The sequence below is a fragment of the Lontra canadensis genome, unplaced genomic scaffold, assembly GCF_010015895.1.
Source record: "Lontra canadensis isolate GAN:19392208 unplaced genomic scaffold, GSC_riverotter_1.0 scaffold13, whole genome shotgun sequence".
Lineage (NCBI taxonomy): Eukaryota > Metazoa > Chordata > Mammalia > Carnivora > Mustelidae > Lontra > Lontra canadensis.
The window spans coordinates 5,717,122-5,738,362 of NW_022631007.1; the positions used below are offsets into that span (position 1 = coordinate 5,717,122).

The 21,241-nt window shown below is 39.6% G+C and overlaps 1 protein-coding gene across 12 annotated transcripts in view; it reads right to left on the reverse strand.

Moving 5' to 3' along the window:
* The window catches only part of DOCK10 (dedicator of cytokinesis 10), a 263,090-nt gene that overhangs the window by 96,862 nt on the left and 144,987 nt on the right, over positions 1-21,241 (reverse strand). For all 12 annotated transcript variants that reach the window (XM_032857354.1, XM_032857356.1, XM_032857353.1 and 9 more), the window contains exons 4-7: positions 18,961-19,043; positions 10,848-10,920; positions 10,457-10,579; positions 10,068-10,202 (exon numbers count right to left, since the gene is read on the reverse strand). In XM_032857354.1, the coding sequence (XP_032713245.1) occupies positions 10,068-10,202; positions 10,457-10,579; positions 10,848-10,920; positions 18,961-19,043 (414 nt within the window). The remainder of the gene's footprint in view (positions 1-10,067; positions 10,203-10,456; positions 10,580-10,847; positions 10,921-18,960; positions 19,044-21,241) is intronic.

Here is a 21,241-nt window from a genome sequence, read left to right on the forward strand (position 1 = left end):
ACTTTTCAGTTGAATTAACATGGTGGCCAATTCCTCCTTCTTGAAATCCATCTGTGTCTGGTTTTCATGACCACACTCAATTCTGGTTTTCTTTCTTTTTCACTGGCCACCACTTTCGGTCATCTCTACTGGCTCTTCCTTAACTTGGTGACATTTAATTCTAACTTTGGCTTTGCCTCAGACTCCTTTTCTCTCTCATCTGGTCCAATGGCTTTAAAAGACATGACATCCACGTGACAGGGCACTCCATTTCTTTCTGTGGCTCTGGCTTTTCCATCAATCTCTACTTTACCTTTTGTGATGAACCCATGAGGCTTTGCTCTAGTTCCTGAATGTGCTCCTGTCACAAGCTGTGTTGCTGTCACAAGGCCCGAAGCAGCCCCTCCCCCATGGATATGCTTGCACACAATCAGCACCATGATTGCCCCTCATCTACTCAGGGTACTCGTAGCCACTCTTCGGATCTCAAATGAAGTTATACTTCCTCAAGTAAACCTTCCCAAATTCCTCAGTTAGGACAAGGTTCTTGTCTTCCAGGGCACTTAGCCCAATTTGGAATGATATAATTACTCATTTTCATTTATTTGTTTTGACCAACATGTGTTTCCCTCATGGCTGCATCTAGGAGGGCAGGGCCGGTTCTGCTCACCATTATACCCTGTGCTATTGTACAGTAGGGCTCAGGACCAAATGGGCTCAAAATAGCCACCTTTTATAATGGAATAGGATCGGTTCCTACTCTTGGGGAACTGACATTTGTAGGGAACAGTGAAGGAACAAAAGATTAAAGGAATAAACAAACTGGAAAACAGAGATCTGTGCTGTGCGGAGAATGAAAATGGGCTCAGGGGCTAAGTAGGTACTTCAGACTTCTTAGTAGCTACTTCTTCCCTGGAAGGGGCATCCAAGTTGAAATCTGCCAAAAGTGTGAACTGTTCCAATGGGAGAAGCCCACTGAGAGTGGAGGGACTACAGGAACAAATTATTAGAGCACTTTTATATTCCATCTCTAATTCACTCTCAGGTAATTCTGATACAGGTAATCACCTCTTATCCATACTGCTAGGAAGCCATTAGGGCACCCACAATTTTAACTGAGTGAAGCCTACATAACCAAGTAAAATACAAACAGGAGAAGAATGATTAGATGAGAGTATTGCTATACTGTGAGATTGTGGCTAAATATCAAAATAAAAAATTCTTTTTGACAATAGGATTGCTATTCTTGGTGGCAAGAAAAAAATAATTTTTTAATAACCTCCTGTTAATATCTTCTTGGTATGTTCTCAGAGACTATCTTAAAATAGCTTGTTCCCCTCCACTTCCACAGTATCATGATTACTACCACAAATAGGACACTTACTAAACATCTGTCATCTAGATGCCAGGTACCATGCTGAGCATTCACAGCCATTATTCCATTTAGTCCCGTAACAACTCTGTGAGACAAATTGTATTATTCCATTTAACATATAATGACATGGACACTTGGGGAGATAAATTAAAATGTGTTTGGGATTCTGCAGGTAACAAGTGGCAGAGAAGGGAAATGACCTCTATGTACTCTAACACCCACTGAGGTTACCCAGGAGCCAAGATGCTATTCTCCTTCCTTGCCCCCTCCTTGGCAAACCAAGGGCATACCAAACGGTCATGGCCTGGGATGTCATGGATTCTCTACGTGCTGAGAACAGACAGGAGGAACACATATGTCTCAAGAAAAAATAAAATTCAGGCCCTGAATGAGAAAGAATTAGCTTAAAAAGTAGCAGTGATTCTCACTGTAGAACTTCATAGCGTAAGTGCCACTTTCTAGATTCTTTCAAGGACAAACTCTTGGCTCCAGCTCATGCTTTTGTATTATCTTCAAGTATTATTATCTCTTTGCCTTGTAATGACTCACTTGCTGGCTGGCTCTTTTAATAGTCTGTGAGCTGGAGAAGGGCAGAGGCTGGCTGGTTATCCTCAGTGCTCAGTGCTGTGACAGCATTCATTCATAAAGAGGTGTCTATCGGGTTCATGTGTTGTGCTGGACAAAAACAGACAGTCTCTACCCTGCCAGAACAGGGGAGACAACCAGTGAATTACACAAATGTGAAACTGGAAGATATGTGAATGTGTTGAAGATGAGGTATAAAATGAAGGTATAAAAATTCTTCTTGAGAACAGGAATCTTATTACAACATGAGAATATTGCTATTCTCCTAGGACACTCTGGGTTCTTTAAGAGCAGAAGACAGGCTGACTTTGACTGATAAAAGGCCAGAGATGCATTTTTAGACCATTTTGGCTGTAGTGTAAACACAGTGGAGGTTGCCAGAAAGGCAGTTAAGGCCCTAGAGTTTAGTGTGCAAAAGCAAACATCTAGACAGCTTCTTTAAGAATGCAAATTCTTAGAAGCTATGATCTTTGCAGGTGGTGTGGGCAGACTCCCTCCGCACACCCTGCCACATGTGTCTGGAGTTCTGATGAAGGAAGTCCATAAAGCTATGTGCATTCTGCACCAACACAGAGGGTCTAAGGGCAAAGACAACTTGGCTGAGAGTAAGTATAAAAGAAGACACAGTTTTCCTTTACAAAACAACAGAAAGAGAAAGAGAGAAAAGAAGTCAGAATGCTCAGAGTTCAGGACATGGCTTTGGCTAGAATATTGCTAAGTACAGCAAAATGCAAGCAAATCTCAGTGTTGTCTTGAAAACAAACACATGAAAGAATCTGCTTAATTAATCTCATGCTGTAAGTAATGTGGACAGGGAGATGCAAAGCTATGTAAAACGCTTACATTAATTATATTAGTTAAAATGGATTGAGTTGCAACCTGCTTTCAAATGCAGATGACAAGGAACTAAAAGAATTCTAGATAGAAAACATGACAAAACGTGGACAAAACTTGATTTTCTAAATGGCATTCTGTATTTCAAAGGAATTGATTATGGTTGCCAACTTCAGCAATATTTTAAAAAATATTTTGTAAAAATTCGAGCAAAGTCTAATAAGCCCTTGTTTTTCTTCTTTTCTTTCTTCTTCTTCTTCTTTTTTTTTTTTAAAGATTTTACTTATTTATTTGACTGAGGGAGAGATCACAAGTAGCAGAGAGGCAGGCAGAGAGAGAGAGGGGGAAGCAGGCTCCCCACTGAGCAGAGAGCCTGATCCAGTGGGGCTCGCGAGACCAGGACCCTGGGATCATGACCGAGCTGAAGGTAGAGGCTTAACCCACTGAACCACCCAGGCGCCCCAAGCCCTTGTTTTTCAAAAAGAGATTTTTATTAGTGAAATAAATATTCCATTTGCAGCTTCTCAAAAACCAAATCATCTTTTTCTATTTAGGGCAAAATCGAACTACTTACTTGCAATGCAGAGGAGCTTATGCTGGGGAAGATTATGATGCCCTAAGTGGTTTCCTATCTCACTCTCTGTGATCTCTAAGATAATGGCATACAAAATAACAAAAAAGGACAAAAATAGAAAAATCCTTGAGACAGTTTAATAATCTCAAAATGCAACTGTTACGTCATTACAGCGGTAATCCAGAAATACTCACATTCTTTTTGTTCTTCCCCCAATTTTCCTGTATCCCTGAAAACAGTGTCCTTTGTGGTAGATGCAACTACTTTGTATACTCAAGCCCACCACAGTTCATCTACCACAGCTTGATAAAGAAAAGGAAACTGAGGCGCTTGGGTGGCTCAGTGGGTTAAAGCCTCTGCCTTCAGCTCAGGTCATGATCTCGGGGTCCTGGGATCGAGTCACTCATCGGGCTCTCTGCTCAGCAGGGAACCTGCTTCCCCCTCTGTCTCTCTGTCTGCCTCTCTGTCTAAGTGTGATCTCTGTCAACTAAATAAAATCTTTAAAGAAAAAAAAAAAAAAGAACAGGAAACTGCGAATATACCCTAACACGCTCTGATGTGTCTCATGAGTGGTAGCACACTGTTTCTGCACTATTCATCTGGAAAGGTTCCAGAATAGATACTCCAACAGAGCCACCAAAGGCGATGGAGAACCAAATGTCAAAGGAAGTTATCCAAACAAAATACTCCATCGTGCCGTTGTTTCCATGTGTTACTAGCAACTTCTGCAGAATTTTGCAGGAACAAAAGAACGGTTTTAGAAAGAAACACACTATGTCACATACCGGTTACGGGGGTTGGTGGATACCATTTATAGAATCTTTCCCATTCTCTGCATCTTTATTTATTCAATTTCACTTAACAAAAATGCACTGGGCACCTTCTATGTACCAGAGACGTAGCGTTAAAAAATTTCAAGTAAAGCACTTGCCCTCGCTGAACTTACATTCTAGTGTTAAAGAATGTCAGTAAACAAATAAGCAGAAATACAGCATACATTACATATATGTATATGACTATGTATATAACATAATAAAGCCTCATGCCATGAGAAATGCAATTTATATTCTTGCATATGTTTTCAGAATCTATGTTTGAGATATGTCCCTCACTGTATCTGCATGTGCTGTATTTTTTTTTTTTTTTCTTTTCCTGCACATCCTCTCCCATAGCCTGGGAGCTCTTTGAAGATAGGAGCTGCATTTGATCCATATTTGGCTTGCCCACAATGCCTTGCACAGCAAAATTTTCAATATATATTTGCTGAAATAAACCCTGCACTTAAACCTCACGGCTTAAAATGATGCATGAGCCTATCTTTGTAGTGTTTCTTCTGTCTATGTGGCTTGCAGGATAAATAGATGTATGTATGCGGGCATGCCCACATGATGTATGATAACTGACCATTTCCTTGGGCATCCTCATTTTTTTTTTAAGATTTTATTTATTTATTTGACAGAGAGGGAGAGAGACAGAAAGTGAAGGAACATAGGAGTGGGGGTAGGAGTGGGAGAAGCAGACGTTCTGTTGAGCAGGTAGCCCAGTGTGGGGCTCGATGCCAGGACTGAGATCATGATCTGAGCCGAAGGCAGATGCCTAATGACTGAGCCACCCAGGTGCCCCCTTGGGCATCTTTTGGTGCTTTTGAACGTTCCTCCACTTCAAACTAAATAAAATCTTTTTTTTTTCCATTCACTAGCTCTGTGGTTTGGGAAAGCCGCTCTAGCTCCGTGAGGTTTATTTTAATCCAGTGGGATAATAATCATGCATGTTTCATCAACTGTTGTCAAATAGCGTATGAGATGAAGAAAAGTACAAGTGTCATGCTGGTTTTTATTGTTATCATCGGAAATGATGTTTTGCAGAGCCTGACTTTGTTAATGGGAGGTTTATAGGTCATACGTAGTTTCTAGATTTGTTTCCCTTGGCAGGTACACTTCATTTTTCCCTCCTAATTTGATTCCCTTTCTGTGGACGAGCACAGTCCAGATCTGCACAGTCCAAGCTGTGCCCTGCTGTGTACACCTTGACCTACTTCCCTCATGTGGCGGGCTGCCTGAGCTGCAGAATGTATCTGAGTTTCTAGACTTTGGTTAAGCCCATGAGGCCATTGTCTTTTTTTTTTTTTTTTTTTAAGATTTTATTTATCTATTTATTTGAGAGACAGAGAGAGAGAGAGAGCACATGTGTGTGTGAGTTGGGGGAGGGACAGAAGGGTAGGGAGAGGGAGAGAATCTCAAGCGGACTCTGCACTAAGTGCAGAGCCCTACACAGGGCTTGATCTCATGACCTTGGGATCATGACCTGACACAAAACCAAGAACTCGATGCTTAACCGACTGAGCCACCCAGGGGACTTAAGGCCATTGTCTTGGAATCCATATCCACAAGGTGGCAGATTCAGCACCTGGGAGGAAAGAAGCAGTGTTTGGTAGCCCCAGTCCCATTTAAGCCTGTATCAAGTGACATCAGTCATTATTAATGTGTGGTAGGAAACCTAGCAGATGCAACTCTTGGACTATTCATTCATTCTCTTCCATAACTGTAGGACCGTGAGTGGATGGATGGATAGGCCAGTGGATGAATGAGTATGAAGACTCTGAAGGAACAAGATAAGATCACAGAGGCTTGAATATCCCTTCATATCAGATCAAAATGGAAGCAGCAAAAACTGGAAGTTCTGCTCCAGATTGGGAATGCACGGCATATTAAACAGATCTAATAGTACTGTTTGATGATATTATATAGTGGAAAACTACTGTTATTTTTTTTTTCTTTTTTAACTAGGATCCAGAAAATTTCCACTCATAAACATCACCAAAAACTCTGAGAAATTTACTGGTTACGAGTCTTTCTCTACTTGATGTAGAGAAAATATATTTCTCAGAATTCCAAGGGCTATTCTTAGAACACAATGATACAGATTGGGTGTGAATGAAACAAATGAAAATGGCTTGTTTACTAAGACTCTTAGGAGTCTGGACTTTTTTAGAATGACAGATGGTAGGTATCACTTCTGAGGTAAGGTCTTTGTTCCTCTTTTCTGTTTTATTCAAGAGAAATGGATAATGATTCTTGACAAAATAAGTCTGACTCATTCTATTATTCATTTGTTCTGTGTTTTTGTGTGTACGTGTTTCATCTTCAGGGACATTTTGTACCTGAGAGCTTGTGAGAGCAATGACTAAACTTGCAGTATATCATTGAGAATCTTCCTTTCAGTTGTAAGTGCTCCTAAGTCAAAAAGAGCTATAAGCAAATATGTAAGAACCAGGATCCAGATACAAGGTGATAAATAACCCAGATGTCTATCTTCCCAAAGTGATCTCAAGAAGCTGGAGGTCCTCCCCCCACAAAAGGTTACAAGGTCTTAATAAAAAGGAATAGAGGGGTGCCTGGGTGGCTCAGTGGTTAAAGCCTCTGCCTTCGGCTCAGGTCATGGTCTCAGGGTCCTGGGATCGAGTCCCTCATCGGGCTCTCTGCTCAGCAGGAAGCCTGCCTCCTCCTCCTCTCTCTCTGCCTGCCTCTCTGCCTACTTGTGATCTGTATGTCAAATAAATAAAAAAAGTCTTAAAAAAAAAAGGAATAGAAATGAGGAGGTATAGAGCTGAACTCTTTAAAAGATGTAATAAATGTTCCCAAATATTTGAATGGCTCTCTCCTGGAAAATGAAGTAGGATTATTCATTTGTGCTTTAATGTGTAAAATCTACTTGAGGAATCCTCCTGGCTGACCCAAAAGAGTTCATTACTCTTATGTGCTCCTAGAACATTTAACAGAAGGTACCCTTTATAGCTTTTGTGACACTGTATAATAGTTAGGAATGAGCCAGTGTCTCTCTCTGATTATGACTTCAGCACGGAATTCCCGATGCTTGAGCAGAGTTCCTAGTATGTCAGAGGGACTAAATAAATTTGTTGAATGAGTGAATGAATGAACAAAAAATAAATGAATAAGTAAGCATATTTAGGTAGAAATTTCAGAAGGTGAACTGAGTTTTTCTAGGAAGGCCTTTCCACAGTTGAGTGACTATCTCTCAAAGTTGTGACCTTTATACTTAATGAAAAGACTATCACCAGCTAGATCTGACCTTCAGTGCTCACTTGCTCATATCACTGACCTTGTCCCACATTTTTCCTTAAGCTCTCCTTTCTGGCATCTCTTAACTCAGGCAAAAGACCTGAAGGACACAACATCCCATGATGGAAGCCAAGACAACTCCTCAAGTAGTAGCTGCCTGTATGAAGAACTCCTGGAGCCCAGAAAGCCCAGACCAGTTTGAGCTCGACCCCCAAACACTACCTGTGCAGATGGACCTTGGAGTGACCCACAGAGTAACCAACAATTACTTTTTCCTCATTATAATATTAAAATGTATATTTACATTTACATAATTGTATTATGCATTGTAATATGTATTATGTTTTATGTAATTTTTATGTATTTTATGTAATTGTAATATATGCATTACATATATAATATGTAATACATATTACAATTATACAATTGTATATGTACAATATATAATTGTAATATGTATTAGTTACATAATGCATAATGTCATTTACATAACATACATTGTTTGTAGAGGCATGTTCCCTTATGACACTTGTATGACCTACATTGACAAGGCTCGCCTTTCTAAACATTCAGCCTAAGCTTAAATAAACTCATCCTTGCTGGGGAGTCACAACTTTGTAAGTTATTCCTCATTATCTTCATATTTGCTGCAAATGAAGTTTCCCTTGCATCACAGCTCACCTGGTGTGTTTCTACCTGTGACTCACCAAGGAGTGAAATCACGTTAGTTTAGTTACAAGACTAAGGAAGAATGGCTGAGGACACACTCTCTCCTAGATCCTTTTTCCTTTTTACCGATGAGGAACCTGAGCTCAGAGCTTGAGTAACTTACTCAAAGCCTCCAGTAGTAAATGCTGATACCAGGATTTGAATGCTAACCTGTGTGAATCCCAAGCTGTATTTTCTCCTAGGAGACACTCTCCAGCTCCAGGGCATCACTTAAGCAGAGACTGAACCACGGTATAAGACAAAATGGAGAAGAGGTTCCTATAGTGAAGGTCAGATTTGAATACCAAGGTGTGAACTCAACACGGAATTGTAGGATTCTTTGAAGAAACAATATCATATTAATATGTATCTCTGCAAGCTTAATATGTAGCCCGGGCCACAGTGATACTTCCTAAAAGATGATAATGCATTTGCTAGAGCAAGCTTTGAAGGAAAAAATAGAAAAGAAAATATTTAAATTTTATTTATTAAATTTTAAATTTTTTAGTTCAAGGTCTATAAAATGTAATCATTGATCTTTAACCTACTGTTAAAGTTTTACTTGATATTTCTAAAGCCAAAGAGTTTCCTTTGTGATCAACAATGGAAAACTATCTTCACCCTCCATTAAGACCCTTATTGCCCTTTCCATATGGAAAGTTGGTGTCTGCTTTAAAATGCAATTATCTTTCACTTCCAACCTAGTGCTCAGCAACACTTAATTAATTCTTTCCTTTTAAAGTTCAGCATTATTACTTTCTGGAGGAATTCCAGATTTTAATAGATAAACCATCCAGAAAAAGGCTAGGCCTAAGAGACTAGAGAAAACTCCATTTTTGCATCTGCAGATCCAAGCGCCGATGGTATTAATCCAAGACATAATCCCAGCTATGGAGCAAGCTATGTGAATGCCTGTGGCTTGGTGGGAAGAGAAGGATCTGCTCTTAGTGGCCTGGGACCAGAAACACAGTCCTCAAGCTCAATGAGCCAGCATTTTCCTGTGAAATTCAAGAAGAGTTTGCTATAACATTTGGTTGCTTTAATTTTTATGCAAGAAGGAATAAGGATACTTATTTCATCAGAGCAAAAAGAATAAATGAAAGCAAGATGTCCCAATGAGGTCTATGGAATTATTCTGCTTTCCTTTGCCACGGTGGTCCATGTCACATTGAATACTAAGAAAGACAGTTTGAAGACCAAGAGTTCACAGAACAGCATTGTCTATTAAAAGCACGGTGTCTTGTTTCTGAAATTATGTTCTTGGGAATCAATGTAATCCTTGTCTTTGAAGGAAACCTCCTTCAGAAAGAAGATGATGTATATGTACACTGTAAATTTACTGTCTCATTATTACCCAATAATAAAGATAGTACTTATGAAGTATAGTGAACTATATGGTTTACATATTATCTTACTGAATTCTTTAGCTCAGTGGCTCTCTACACTGTAGCTACGCAGGTGGTCATTTCCCCCATCTTGAACACACCAAACTTGCTCTTGCTTCAGGACCTTTGCACTTGCTGCCCTGTTCATTCTTTAGTTTTCAGATCAAAGAATTTCTCTTTGAAAAATGTTTTTCCTCACTTCGGAGCATTAACATTGCTTTCCAACCTTGTCATTTGTCTCTCTCCCTTCCCCAGCTCTATTTATTTACTTTATTCCAGATTTCACCAATAGATTCCATTCTGTTGATTTTTTTCTTTGCTTATTTTCTGTTTTTCTTCTTTTATTGAAAGTGAGTTTTGTGAAAGCAGAAAGTGAGGCTGCCTTAATTTCCACTGAATCCCAAGGTCTAGACCAGTTCTTGGGTCATATCAGATACTCTGTAAACTCTTATGGAATGAATGACTGACGACTGGATGAATGCACTCTTTGATTAAAAACCTGAGAGGGGGGGAAAAAAAAACAAGGAGGAGGAGGGATTTCCACTTACCTGTACCACACCTGTACAGGAATCCAAAAAGATGCAGCCTTTGGGTTCTTTGGATATTTTTTCATCTTTGTAAAAATTCATGATGTAGGAGTTATCTGGCAACTGAGTCAGCTGGAAGTAGCGCTTTTTGAAGGACTAAATAAAGGAAAAAATACACAGAGGTAGTGCCAATTGCCGTGCACCATTTGAGAAATTAGAATTTTTCCAGTTCCTTCAGGAAGGCTACGTTTCTAGGGCACTGTTCTAGAGAACAGCATCCTCCCTTCTCATAAATAAAATATGACACGAAACATAAACCTAATGCAAATGACTCTCTTCTGTGCTGTGACCGAAGGAGGGGGTGTCAAGAAAACTGGCAGAAACAAAGATGAGTCTTAATGTCTCCTTACCCGAACAGTAACGGTATTGTTCACGGTGCTGTTGAAATTCCCCTTGTAGAGCCAGCCAGACTTGAAAACTCCGGTTCCTCCCGCTCCCCCACCACCCTTAGATGATGAGTGGGAGGTGGTATCCTGGAGAAGAAGCACCATTGGCATGATTGCAATCTTGTGAATCCCAGATCTTAGACCCTGCACTTAAAAATGAACCTCCTCTTTCTCTCGTTGGCTCATCTGAAATAATCATGTTCCATTTCAAAACAAATGTGACTCATTTTGATGAAAAGTCCTTATGCAAGTAGGACTGTTATGTTAATCTGGTCAGAATGTGAAATGCTCTAGTGAAAGACAGGCACTAAATATCCTCCCATTTTAAACATTTCACTTTCAACAATGTACTTACTTCATCCTTATCAGCATCTTCATGGTCAACCTCAAAGGAATGTGAAGGAAGTTTCTCTGGTTTGTATTCTGCTCTGGTATGAAAAACAAACAAAAACCAGTTTCTGATTTGTCATTTGAGACATGGCTTTCGTTTTCCACCGTTCCCTAGGTAACAACTCTTGCGCTTTTTAAGTAAAATAATGTAATCAAGTGAGGGCCCTATTTCCTTTGGAAGTATTAACGTTCCCCTACACCGTTACATCTTATCTCTGGCAAAGAAATCTCTTATTTTCAAACCACGGAGTTACTATTTATTCAGATTGACACATATCTTCTTGAAGGAGACGAAGGCAAGCAGGAGAGTTTTAAAGGTTTAGTGGTTTCTATTTTTCTTCGTCCACATTCTGCAGTGGAATATGAAGTAGCGATGTTTTCATTTCCGTTTTGCTTTCTATGACGGGCCCTTAAGGGTATGGAGATGGACATTTGAAAAACCACGTTCCTGAGAAGCAGTCTGCGCTCCGGCCACTAGGGTGTGCTGTCCTCCCAACCGAGGTCTCCACCAAAGAACACCCTCCCCTAACTTCGTGGAATTGTGTTCACAATTGTGAATACAATTGTGTTCATTTCCTTGGTGCATTTCCTTGGCAGCACTGGAAGGCTGACCAGCCCACAGCAGCAAGAGTGTGCACCTGGTACTATAAATGGTGAAACAGGACAAAAATAAACTTCCCTTGGCTTGATTCTATTTCACAACTCAGGGCTGACTGAAGGTGTGATCAACAGTATCCAAGGTTCAGGCGCTCCTTAACACCTAGCTAGAAAACCCTACATGCAGCATTTGCGTGGAACACTTCTTTTCTTCAGGGTGATTTATATTGTGTAGAAGCAACCTCAGAATCTATTGAGAAAAAAAATCGCAGGGGTGCTCATTCAGTTATTCCTATCACAAATATTTTCCTATGTTGATGGTATTCTAGATAGAACGGGGCATGACCAACGAGTCTTTATTAAAGCATGCATAAAATTACCAGACTGGATTCATACAGGGGCTCAACGCATTCAGATGGGTCCAAAATATTCTTTTCCTTCCCTGTGAAAGACCTGAACATGTCCATTCCTGGCTCACAGCTGGGCAAGGTGGAGCAAAGAAAGAACACGGACCTCATTATTAAAACTGGAAAAGCATGAGATAAGAGCCACAGTCTCTCTCCCTGACAAGAGCCTTTTTTCCAAGGGTGGTAAAAAATACACAATAGGAAAATTACGATTTTAACTATGTTTAGTGTCCAGTTCAGTGGCATTAAGTACATTCACATTATTGTGCCACCCTCACCACAGCCCATCTGTAGACCTTTCTCATTCCCAAAGTGATACTGTATCTGTTAAGCAACAGCTCTGCATCTCTCCCTTCCCCCACCCCTGGTAACTACTGTTCTACTTTCTGTCTCTATGTATTTGACTACTCCGGGTACCTCATGCAAGTGGAATCATCCCATATGTGTCAGTATATGTCTGGCTTATTTCACTTACTGTAAAATGTTTTCAGGGTTCATTCATGTTATGGCATGTATCAGGATTTCATTCCTTTTTAAGGCTAAATAATATTCCACTGTAGTCTAAAAAGTGTTCATGCCCCCAAAGTGGTTTCCACAAAGGCATCCCAGACTCTACAAACGAGGACTCTCTTCCTCTAGATGACAGACACACATCTATTGTGATGCTTACCCAAATCTGTTACTTGCACACCTGTCTTACCCTCCACCAGATTACATGTTTCTGCTTTTTTAAAAAAAGATTTATTTATTTAATTTAGAGAGAGAGTTGAAAGCGCATGATTGGGAGGGGCAGAGGGAGTGGGGGAGAGAGAAGCTCAAACAGACTCCCCACTGAGCTTGGAGCCCTACACGGGGCTAGATCTCATGACCTTGAGATCAAGACCCTGAGATCAGGACCTGAGCCAAAACCAACAGCTGGACTCTTAATGGACTGAGCCACCCAGGCATGCCAGATGACATGTTTCTCTTTTTTTTTTTTTTAAAGATTTTTATTTATTTATTTGATAGAAATCACAAGTAGGCAGAGAGGCAGGCAGAGAGAGAGGAGGAAGCAGGCAGATGACATGTTTCTTAAAGCGAGGGCCTTCGCTGAAGTCCCACTTATACCTCCCCCAGCTTTGTCTTTTCCTTCTATAGAGAAGCTCAATACACATTTGCTGATTGCATCACAATAGGCAAGGTGAACAAGGAGATGACATAAGTGAAAGAATACAAAATGGTAGCATTTAAAACTGTTCTTTGAAAGCATTTTGGTGATGCTGAAACACATTTTTTCACGATCGATATCCTAAGATGTACTTCTAATGTGTTAAACAGGTTTCTAAAAATGGTCTTATTACTATTGTGAATTTATCTCATAAATTCAAATTAATGTAAGTTACTTGCTACCAAAATGAATAACTAAGAAAAATAAAGCTATTCTGGGGTATATAGTTGTTGGCATTGGGTATTAAAGATGTTATCTGGGGTCTCCCTTCAGCCCTAGTCCTGATTTATTTATCTATTTTGTTTGGGTTGTGCAGTCTTGATATGAAATTCCAAGCCCATAGGTAAGTAGTTGTAAATGGAAACAGGCTTATTTAAAAACCAGAAGCTTGAAAGAACGGTGGTAGGGAATGTGTATTCTAAGATTATCTCCACCATAGTTTCTGGCACAAGGTAAGCATGTAATAAATGTCTGTTCATTGATGTATGTTAACTTTACTCAAATGGGTGTGCATTATTCCAAATTCCAGAAACATATTCATATATACCAATATAACGTTCTTCATCCATGACTTATCTGCAAGTTCGAAAAAGCTCAAAAATTTCTAAGATAACAGAACATTTGTACTGAAGTCTAAATATGTACCAAACAGCATATTGCTTTTTATTAAATTATGTATGTGTGTAATCAGACATTTGTAAACAAATGCCAGAACTCCACAGTCTAGTCTAGTCTCACTGTTGTACTGAGAAGAAAGCAAAATCTGTAACAGCTACTCACATAAACACACAGTGCAAGAGATGGGATTAGAAGCCCTATTTCCAAAATGCTACTTCCTGTATGTAGGATAAATTAATCCAAACCAGCTTTAATAAGCATATTAAGCAAGACTGTAGCCATTGTTCTCTTCCAAAGGATGCTGGTATACCTGTACTCCTTTCCCCTTCTTAGAGAGCTTTAGAGATAACACACCTGTGCCCATTGCCCTTAATGTTAACTTGTTCTGCCTCTTTGGGTTAGGGTCAAGTTTATGTGAAGGCAGACCCAGTAGCAGAGGACAGTGTTATTTTAAAACCAGTGGGAAATTTTTCCTGTTGTACCCCAAAATATCCCTTTTCTCCTTAACAATATCTTGACATTCCTGAACAAAGAGTAGTTCCTTTCACTTTGGCAAAATAAAGTCCCTAAACACAATTCTTCCCTATTTCTCTCAATCCGCAAGACGCAACACATTGCTTGAGATTCAGAGCAGATTCATAAGGTTGATTTCAGAACAATTACTCCAAGTAATCTGTCTTCAGAGAAGAGAACATGAATGTTCCAGGATTCTTAAAATAATGGCAGGACAGTGAAGAGAGTATTAAGAAAACATCCCAAGGAAACATAAAGGAAAGTGCATGGAAAACAGGAAGAGGTATCGAAGACAAAGTTGAATGTGGAATGTCGACACTGAGCTCAGGGGTGGTCCTATGCTATATGCTCATTATTTCTTATTAGTCTCCCTTTGACCTTGACACTATGCTCTCTCTTTCTGAACTTCATATTCTGCCTTCTTCTGCCAGCGTGATGTACCCATTCTTCTCTTTCTTACAAAACACCAATTGGCATTTATTTATAAATATATTTATTTAATTTGGCATTTATTCTTGGTAACTGTGGATCACAATAGTGGCCATGTTCCTCAGTGATTGATCCATCGATCTACCGACCTAACTACCTGTCTCACATTTTATTTGTCCATTCATCCATTGATGGACCTTAAGGCTGTTTCTATGTCTTGGCTATTGTAAATAATGCTGTAGTGAACATGGGGGTGCACCTATCTTTTTGAATTAGTGTTTTTATTTTCTTTGGATAAACACCCAGAAGTGGAGTTACTATGTCACATGGTAGTTCTATTTTTAAATATTTTAGGGACCTCCACGCTGTTTTGCATATGGCTACACCAGTTTACATTCCCACCAATAGTTCATGAGGGTTCCCTTTTTGACACATCCTCATTATAACTTGTTATTTCTTGCCTTTTTGATACTAGCCACTCTAATAGATATGGGGTGATATTTCACTGTGGTTTTGATTTGTATTTTCCTGATGATTACTTGAATTTCCTAATGATGAGTACTCTATATGTACTGGTTGGCCACTGTCTGTCTTCCTTGGAAAAAGGTCTATTCATGTCCTCTGCTCGTCTTTTAGTTGGATTATTTTATTTTTTGCTATTGAGTTGTATGAGTTTTCTGTATATTTTGGATATTAATCCCTTATCTGATACATGATTTGCAAATATGTTCTCCCATTCAGTAGATTGCCTTTTCATTATGCTGATGGTCTCCTTTGCTATGACTTTTTTTTAAAGTTATTTTTATTAACATATAACGTATTATTTGCCCCAGGGGTACAGGTCTGTAAATCATCAGGCTGCTGTGAAGTTTTTGAGTTTGATGTAGTCCCAAATGTTTATTTTTGCTTGAATGCAGTCAGATCCAAAAAACTCCTTGTCAAGACGGATGTCAAGGAGCTTACCACCTATATTTTCTTTTCTTTTTTTTAAAGATTTTATCCATTTATTTGACAGACAGAGATCACAAGTAGGCAGAGAAGCAGGCAGAGAGAGAGAAGGAAGCAGGCTCCCTGCTGAGCAGAGAGACTGATGCGGGGCTCGATCCCAGGACCCTGGGATCATGACCTGAGCCGAAGGCAGAGGCTTTAACCCACTGAGCCACCCAGGCGCCCCCCATTTATATTTTCTTCTAGGAGTTTTATGGCTTTAGGTCTTATATTCAAGTCTTTAATCCATTTTGAGTTAATTTTTGTGGATAGTGTCAGATAGGGCCTGGTTCCATTTTTTTGTATGTGTCTGTCCAGTTTTCCCAACACCATTTATTGAAGGATTGTCCCTTCCACATGGTATATTCTTGGCTCCTCTGACATCGTGTATTTTTTTTCTTTCTTGTCTCCTGCAAATCCCAAATTCAGTGCTGAATTTTTTGTGTGAAGTCTTACATTTTATACTCTAGCCTGAAATAATATTTCTCTCCAGTATCTTCCTATGAACAGACACTTAAAAAAGCAAGGTTCTTAAGAATTAGTAATAACACAATTTCAAGTTTAAAGAATAAAAATTAGGGATTTAAACACATGCTTCTCTTTTTACTCTGCCATAATTGCAAGTTTTTATTTTGGAGCCTCAGCAACCCATAAAAAGAAATGATCAGTTTAAACTGGTAGCAGACATAGGAGAATTCTCCTAATCTAGGAGGCATGAACATGATTTACTTCTAGTAGCCTCCGAAGGCCAAGTAAATTATCTGTTTCCACTACTGACCTAAATATGTGTAGTCCTAGATGGGGAGCGCTTAGGCTTTGTAAAATCATTTTGAAAATAATTTTTCTATTCAGTGTTACAGTCTTGATCATTTCAGGGGAGGTGTGAGGATAATATTCTGGAACTTCTTATTTTCAGTTTGAATACACATAGTTCATTAAAATCTACTTTGTGGCAGTATTATTCTTCCCCTTCTTGGTATCGACTCCCACTTCCTTTAGTCAATTAAGGGAAATTCTCAAAAGTATTTCGGTTATGTTTGTCTCATTTCTCCTGAGAGAAATGCTCCATGCTCCATGAGAATTCTAATTCGACGATGATATCTAGGCTGTGTTGTCATGGGAGGTGTTTCTTCTGTTGTTTTAATAGAGGATGAATACCATGAAGGTGAAATCTTTCATTTATTTCATTTATTTATTCTGCTTGAGATCATCATGGACATAAGAAAAGGTGTGTGGGGACAAAGCCACTGAAGATTTCAACAAACCTTGATCCCAGAGTCCTGGGATCAAGCTCGGCATCAAGCTCCCTGCTCAATAGGGAGCCTCCTTCTCCCTCTCTCACTACCCCTCTGCTTATGCTTTCTCTGTCAAATACACAAATAAATTCTTAACAACAACAACAACACAACAACGATTTCAATAGTCCAGAAGTCAGCAAGAAGGCATATACTTGGGAGGGCAGCAAAATGTCACTTACTACAATCTCTTAATTCATATAAGGTTCTCCAACCACTTGGACACAGCTTCCAAGCTGTAACCGCTTCTCAGAACAGTTTTTAGAAAGAGGAAGTCTCGATGTTAAAAAATGCTTTGCTTTTCAGTTATGCCTACAAAAAGTGTGTGACTAACGTGCAGACATTCCAAATATAGTAATTACTCAGGAAAGCCTAGCATGTGGTGGGACCTTCCCAACATGAAGTTAGAGGAAGTTATCTATCAGGAGCAACCTGAATTTAAAGGGATGTTCAGAGACTTGGTAAAGTTAATATTCACTGGTTTGCAAAAAAAGATTTTGCTGTTTTGGAGGAACACTGTTTTGCTCTTAGTAATGCAATTGAAAAATAAATGGCCCCTTTCCCCTCCACCTTTTTTTTTTTCTTTTTGTATACTCACTGCTACAATCCCATTTTCCTTAGAGTAGCTCAGGTGATATTTTAAAGAAGGAAACTGGATCGCATCACACTAGGTTAAAATTTCCGCAGGCTTCTGTTGTGTTGAGGGTGAATCCAAGCTTATTTCTGGGGCCTTCTAGCTCCCTCGTGTCCTTCCATGGTTTCATATGACTCCAGCTTTTCTAACCATCAGTTCCAGCCTCCCCATTCTGCTCAGGAGACCATGCTGGTTCCCAAGCCAGGGTGCCCACTTTTCTTGCTTTTCCCTCTGGGACTCCTTTCCAAGATGGTGTGCTGGTAGCTCCTGTTCCTTCATATGTGAGCTCAGGTGGCACCTTCTCTGAGCTATTCCATGTAGCTCCTTCAAATTCTGTATTCAGGAGTTGAGAGCAGACTTTCCAAGTATCCAAGTCTGGAACAGTTGTTTCTGGGGGCAGAGGAAATCTGGGCCAATAGTGCCCAAATCTAAACCGTGTGTCCACTAGAAAGTTAGATGTAACGTGTATCTTCTCGACATATCCACTTGAGGGAAGGGCTAATAACAACCTCCCTTTTGACTGTTTTTCTGGATTATTTGCATCATTGTAGTTGGATGACCCAACGCATTAGGGGATTCCGATTCATTGCAGTTCTTTCATTTAAGCCACTCCAATCCCAGACAGGAATGTTGTATTTCAAAATTTGCCCTTCACTTAGTTTATATATCCAATAAGTAGATATTGCACACTGACCATGGGCCAGGAATTCTCTCAGCCTGTAGGGGATTCTGCAAAGAAAAGTCCCGCCCTTTGGGGATTTTTGCTTTACCAGGGGACAAAGAACCTGAATAAATGACTACTTTAGTTCAGGAGTAGGTCAGGCAAGCTTGTCCATGAAGATGACATTTGAACAGGTGCAAAACAAAGACATCTTGTCCTAAACACTTTCTTTCCCCAGAGTACAGAAAAAAAATAACTATTTATTTTCCCTTTTTGCTGTTCTTAAACATATATCACTTCTGTGGAAGTTGTTTATTTTCATGACTTTTGATATCACAGCATGAAAACACATGAAACCAGTGGCAAATCTGAACGCTAAATACAGAATATAGTCAGAAAAATGTTTTGGTCCAAGATGTTCTTTTCTAGTCCTGTTACATCTGCTATTGAAATGACAGCTCACAAAAGAGTGATATAATGATGCTTTAAGACTTTGTTTAAAAAGTAAATAAGAATAATTTCTATCTCACAATTAATTCTGTGCATATACAACACAACGTTTGTATGTTGTTGAATAAAATGTTCTATCGTGACAATTATTTTTAAATTTTATGAAATATACCTGGACACTAGATTAACACACATGTATTTGTAAACAATGGTAGAACTTAAGCAGAAATCATATTTTGTATATGGAAACACCCAAGGAATACTCTTGATATGTTCTTACCGGGGTAACTGTCGGATGTCTCCAGAGTACTGTTCATATTTGTAGTTGACCACATACCATTGGGAACTATAAAATTTACAAGCCTGAAAGAAAAAAAAAAAGACAATTAAAAATTATCATTAAAAAGTTCAGCTGCCCTGGCAAAAAGCGCAGCGAATACAGTTCTCTGGGGTAGTACTAAGGTGACTATGTCTGCAATTTTAAGGTAGGTAAGGGGCTTGCTCACTATAACCATTTCGTATTTTTGGGTGAAACAGAACTTGGACCTTTCCCAGACTCTTGGAGGAGGAACTATTGAACATATTTATTCTATTTTACGCCATCAAGGAAAGCTTAATTTAATCACCCAATGAATCATCCCAGATACATTGCTAACCTCAAGTACTGTCATCTTTTAGCTTTCCTTAGCAACCTCCCATTATTTAACAGTTCTTAGTGGTAGAAGATATTATTTCTATGTAATATTTTCATCGTACTTTTAGCCCATTTCTGCCCATTCTTGAGTCAGTAACTTATCTTTTCTCTTCTCTGTGTCAGCGGTGTTGTCAATTTGAAATCAGTTTTTCAGTTTTACCTCAATGTTTTCTCAGGGCTGGTCTTTTCCATGATTACTCATTGATTTTTATAAATATATATAAATAAAAGAAGATCAAAACTTGATATGTAAATGGATGATTTTCCAGTACTTACCAATGGCAAATATTTCCCAAACACCTACTGTGCACCTAGCAATGTACTGACCATAGTAATGGGGGTTTCACTAGGTGTCTTTTTTTTTTTTTTTTTTTTTTTTTTTAGAGCATGCTTGGGGGGGGGAGGTAAAGGGGGGGTGAGGGGTAGAGGGGTGAGAGGGTCAGAGGGAGAGGTAGGTAGAGAATCTTAAGCCGACTCCACACCCAGCATGGAGCCCCAGGTGGGGCTGGATCTCATGACCCTATAATCATGACCTGAACTGGAATCAAGAATCAGATCCTTAAGCCACTGAGCCACCCAGGCGCCCCTCCCTAGGTGGCTTTTAAGATTCCTTTTGATTCTAAAACTACATGAACCTGGGGATTCAGCAGCTGACATGAAGATTACAACGAGATCTTGTCTCCTCTAGTGGAGAAAATGAGGAGCAATGTTCCTGCAATGTGAGAAATAAAGATCGATGGTTCCTGGGGCCCAGGAAGGGGACAGGCAAGGAGTTCTGTATGAGAGAAAACACTTGGGGTGTGGAAGTGCTACAAGCAAGGGAAACACTGGCAATGTCTTTGTAGAAACAGAAAGTGGGAGAGAAGGACCCTGAAGTTTCGGCAGAAAGGTTGATGGAGAGCACTAGGTTCAGGCAACTGGCTCAAGACGCAGAGAAAGGCAGGGCGAGGGGAGAGGAGTTGGGTGTCCTCAGCAACTCTGGACTTCTCTGGCCTTGAACTTTCTCGGTGCCATGACTTTATTTGTTCCGGGAAGCACCCGCAAACGGGGGATAGGAGCTAAACAAGGCGTGAGCCTGGGACCAAGACTGGAGTAGGAGAACGTTGGCAGAGAGTAGTGGAGAAAAGCGGCAAGACAAATGAACGTGGATAACTGCAAGGGGAATTCAGGAGATGGGGGTGGAGGAGGAGAAAGGGAACATTTAGCTAAACCTATTTAGCTAAAATAAAATCACTTAACTTGCGATTCCTGAGCCAATTTGCAAATCGCATGTTTCTGGAAATAAGAGAAAAATTAAGCCCTGATAGGCTCCTTGGCTAAAAAGTTCCATCTTCATTTCCCATAAAGATGCCAAGGATTCAGGCAAGGAGCATATGGGCACAAGGCATCCCAAGGCCATGGGGACAGAGCATTCATGATCACAGTTCTTTTTCCTCTTACTTCCTTTTCCCTATTCCTGGCGATAGCTCTCAAATGCAATGAAATATATTTAGAAACGGAAAACAAAAAGCATAAAACTATTCCCTTTTTGCATTCCCTTTCAAACTTTTTTTCTGGTACATAGTTTTACCTGGTCTCCCTCTGAGTGTATATTTGAACTTGAATGTTGTTCTTTAAAATTCATTTAATGGCATATTCTATATATTTTTACATTGGCTTTCTAAATTTTATGACCATTTTAAATAAGTATAATAAAATATCATATCCAAATTTACTAATCCAGTCTCCTAGTTTGGGAGGTCATTCATTCATTCAACAAACATCACTGAACCCTTACTGGGCTATTCCATGTAATATGAATACATCAGCAAACAAAGGACAAAAATGCATGCTCTTTTGAAACTTATGCCCTTGTGAAGAGCTGGTC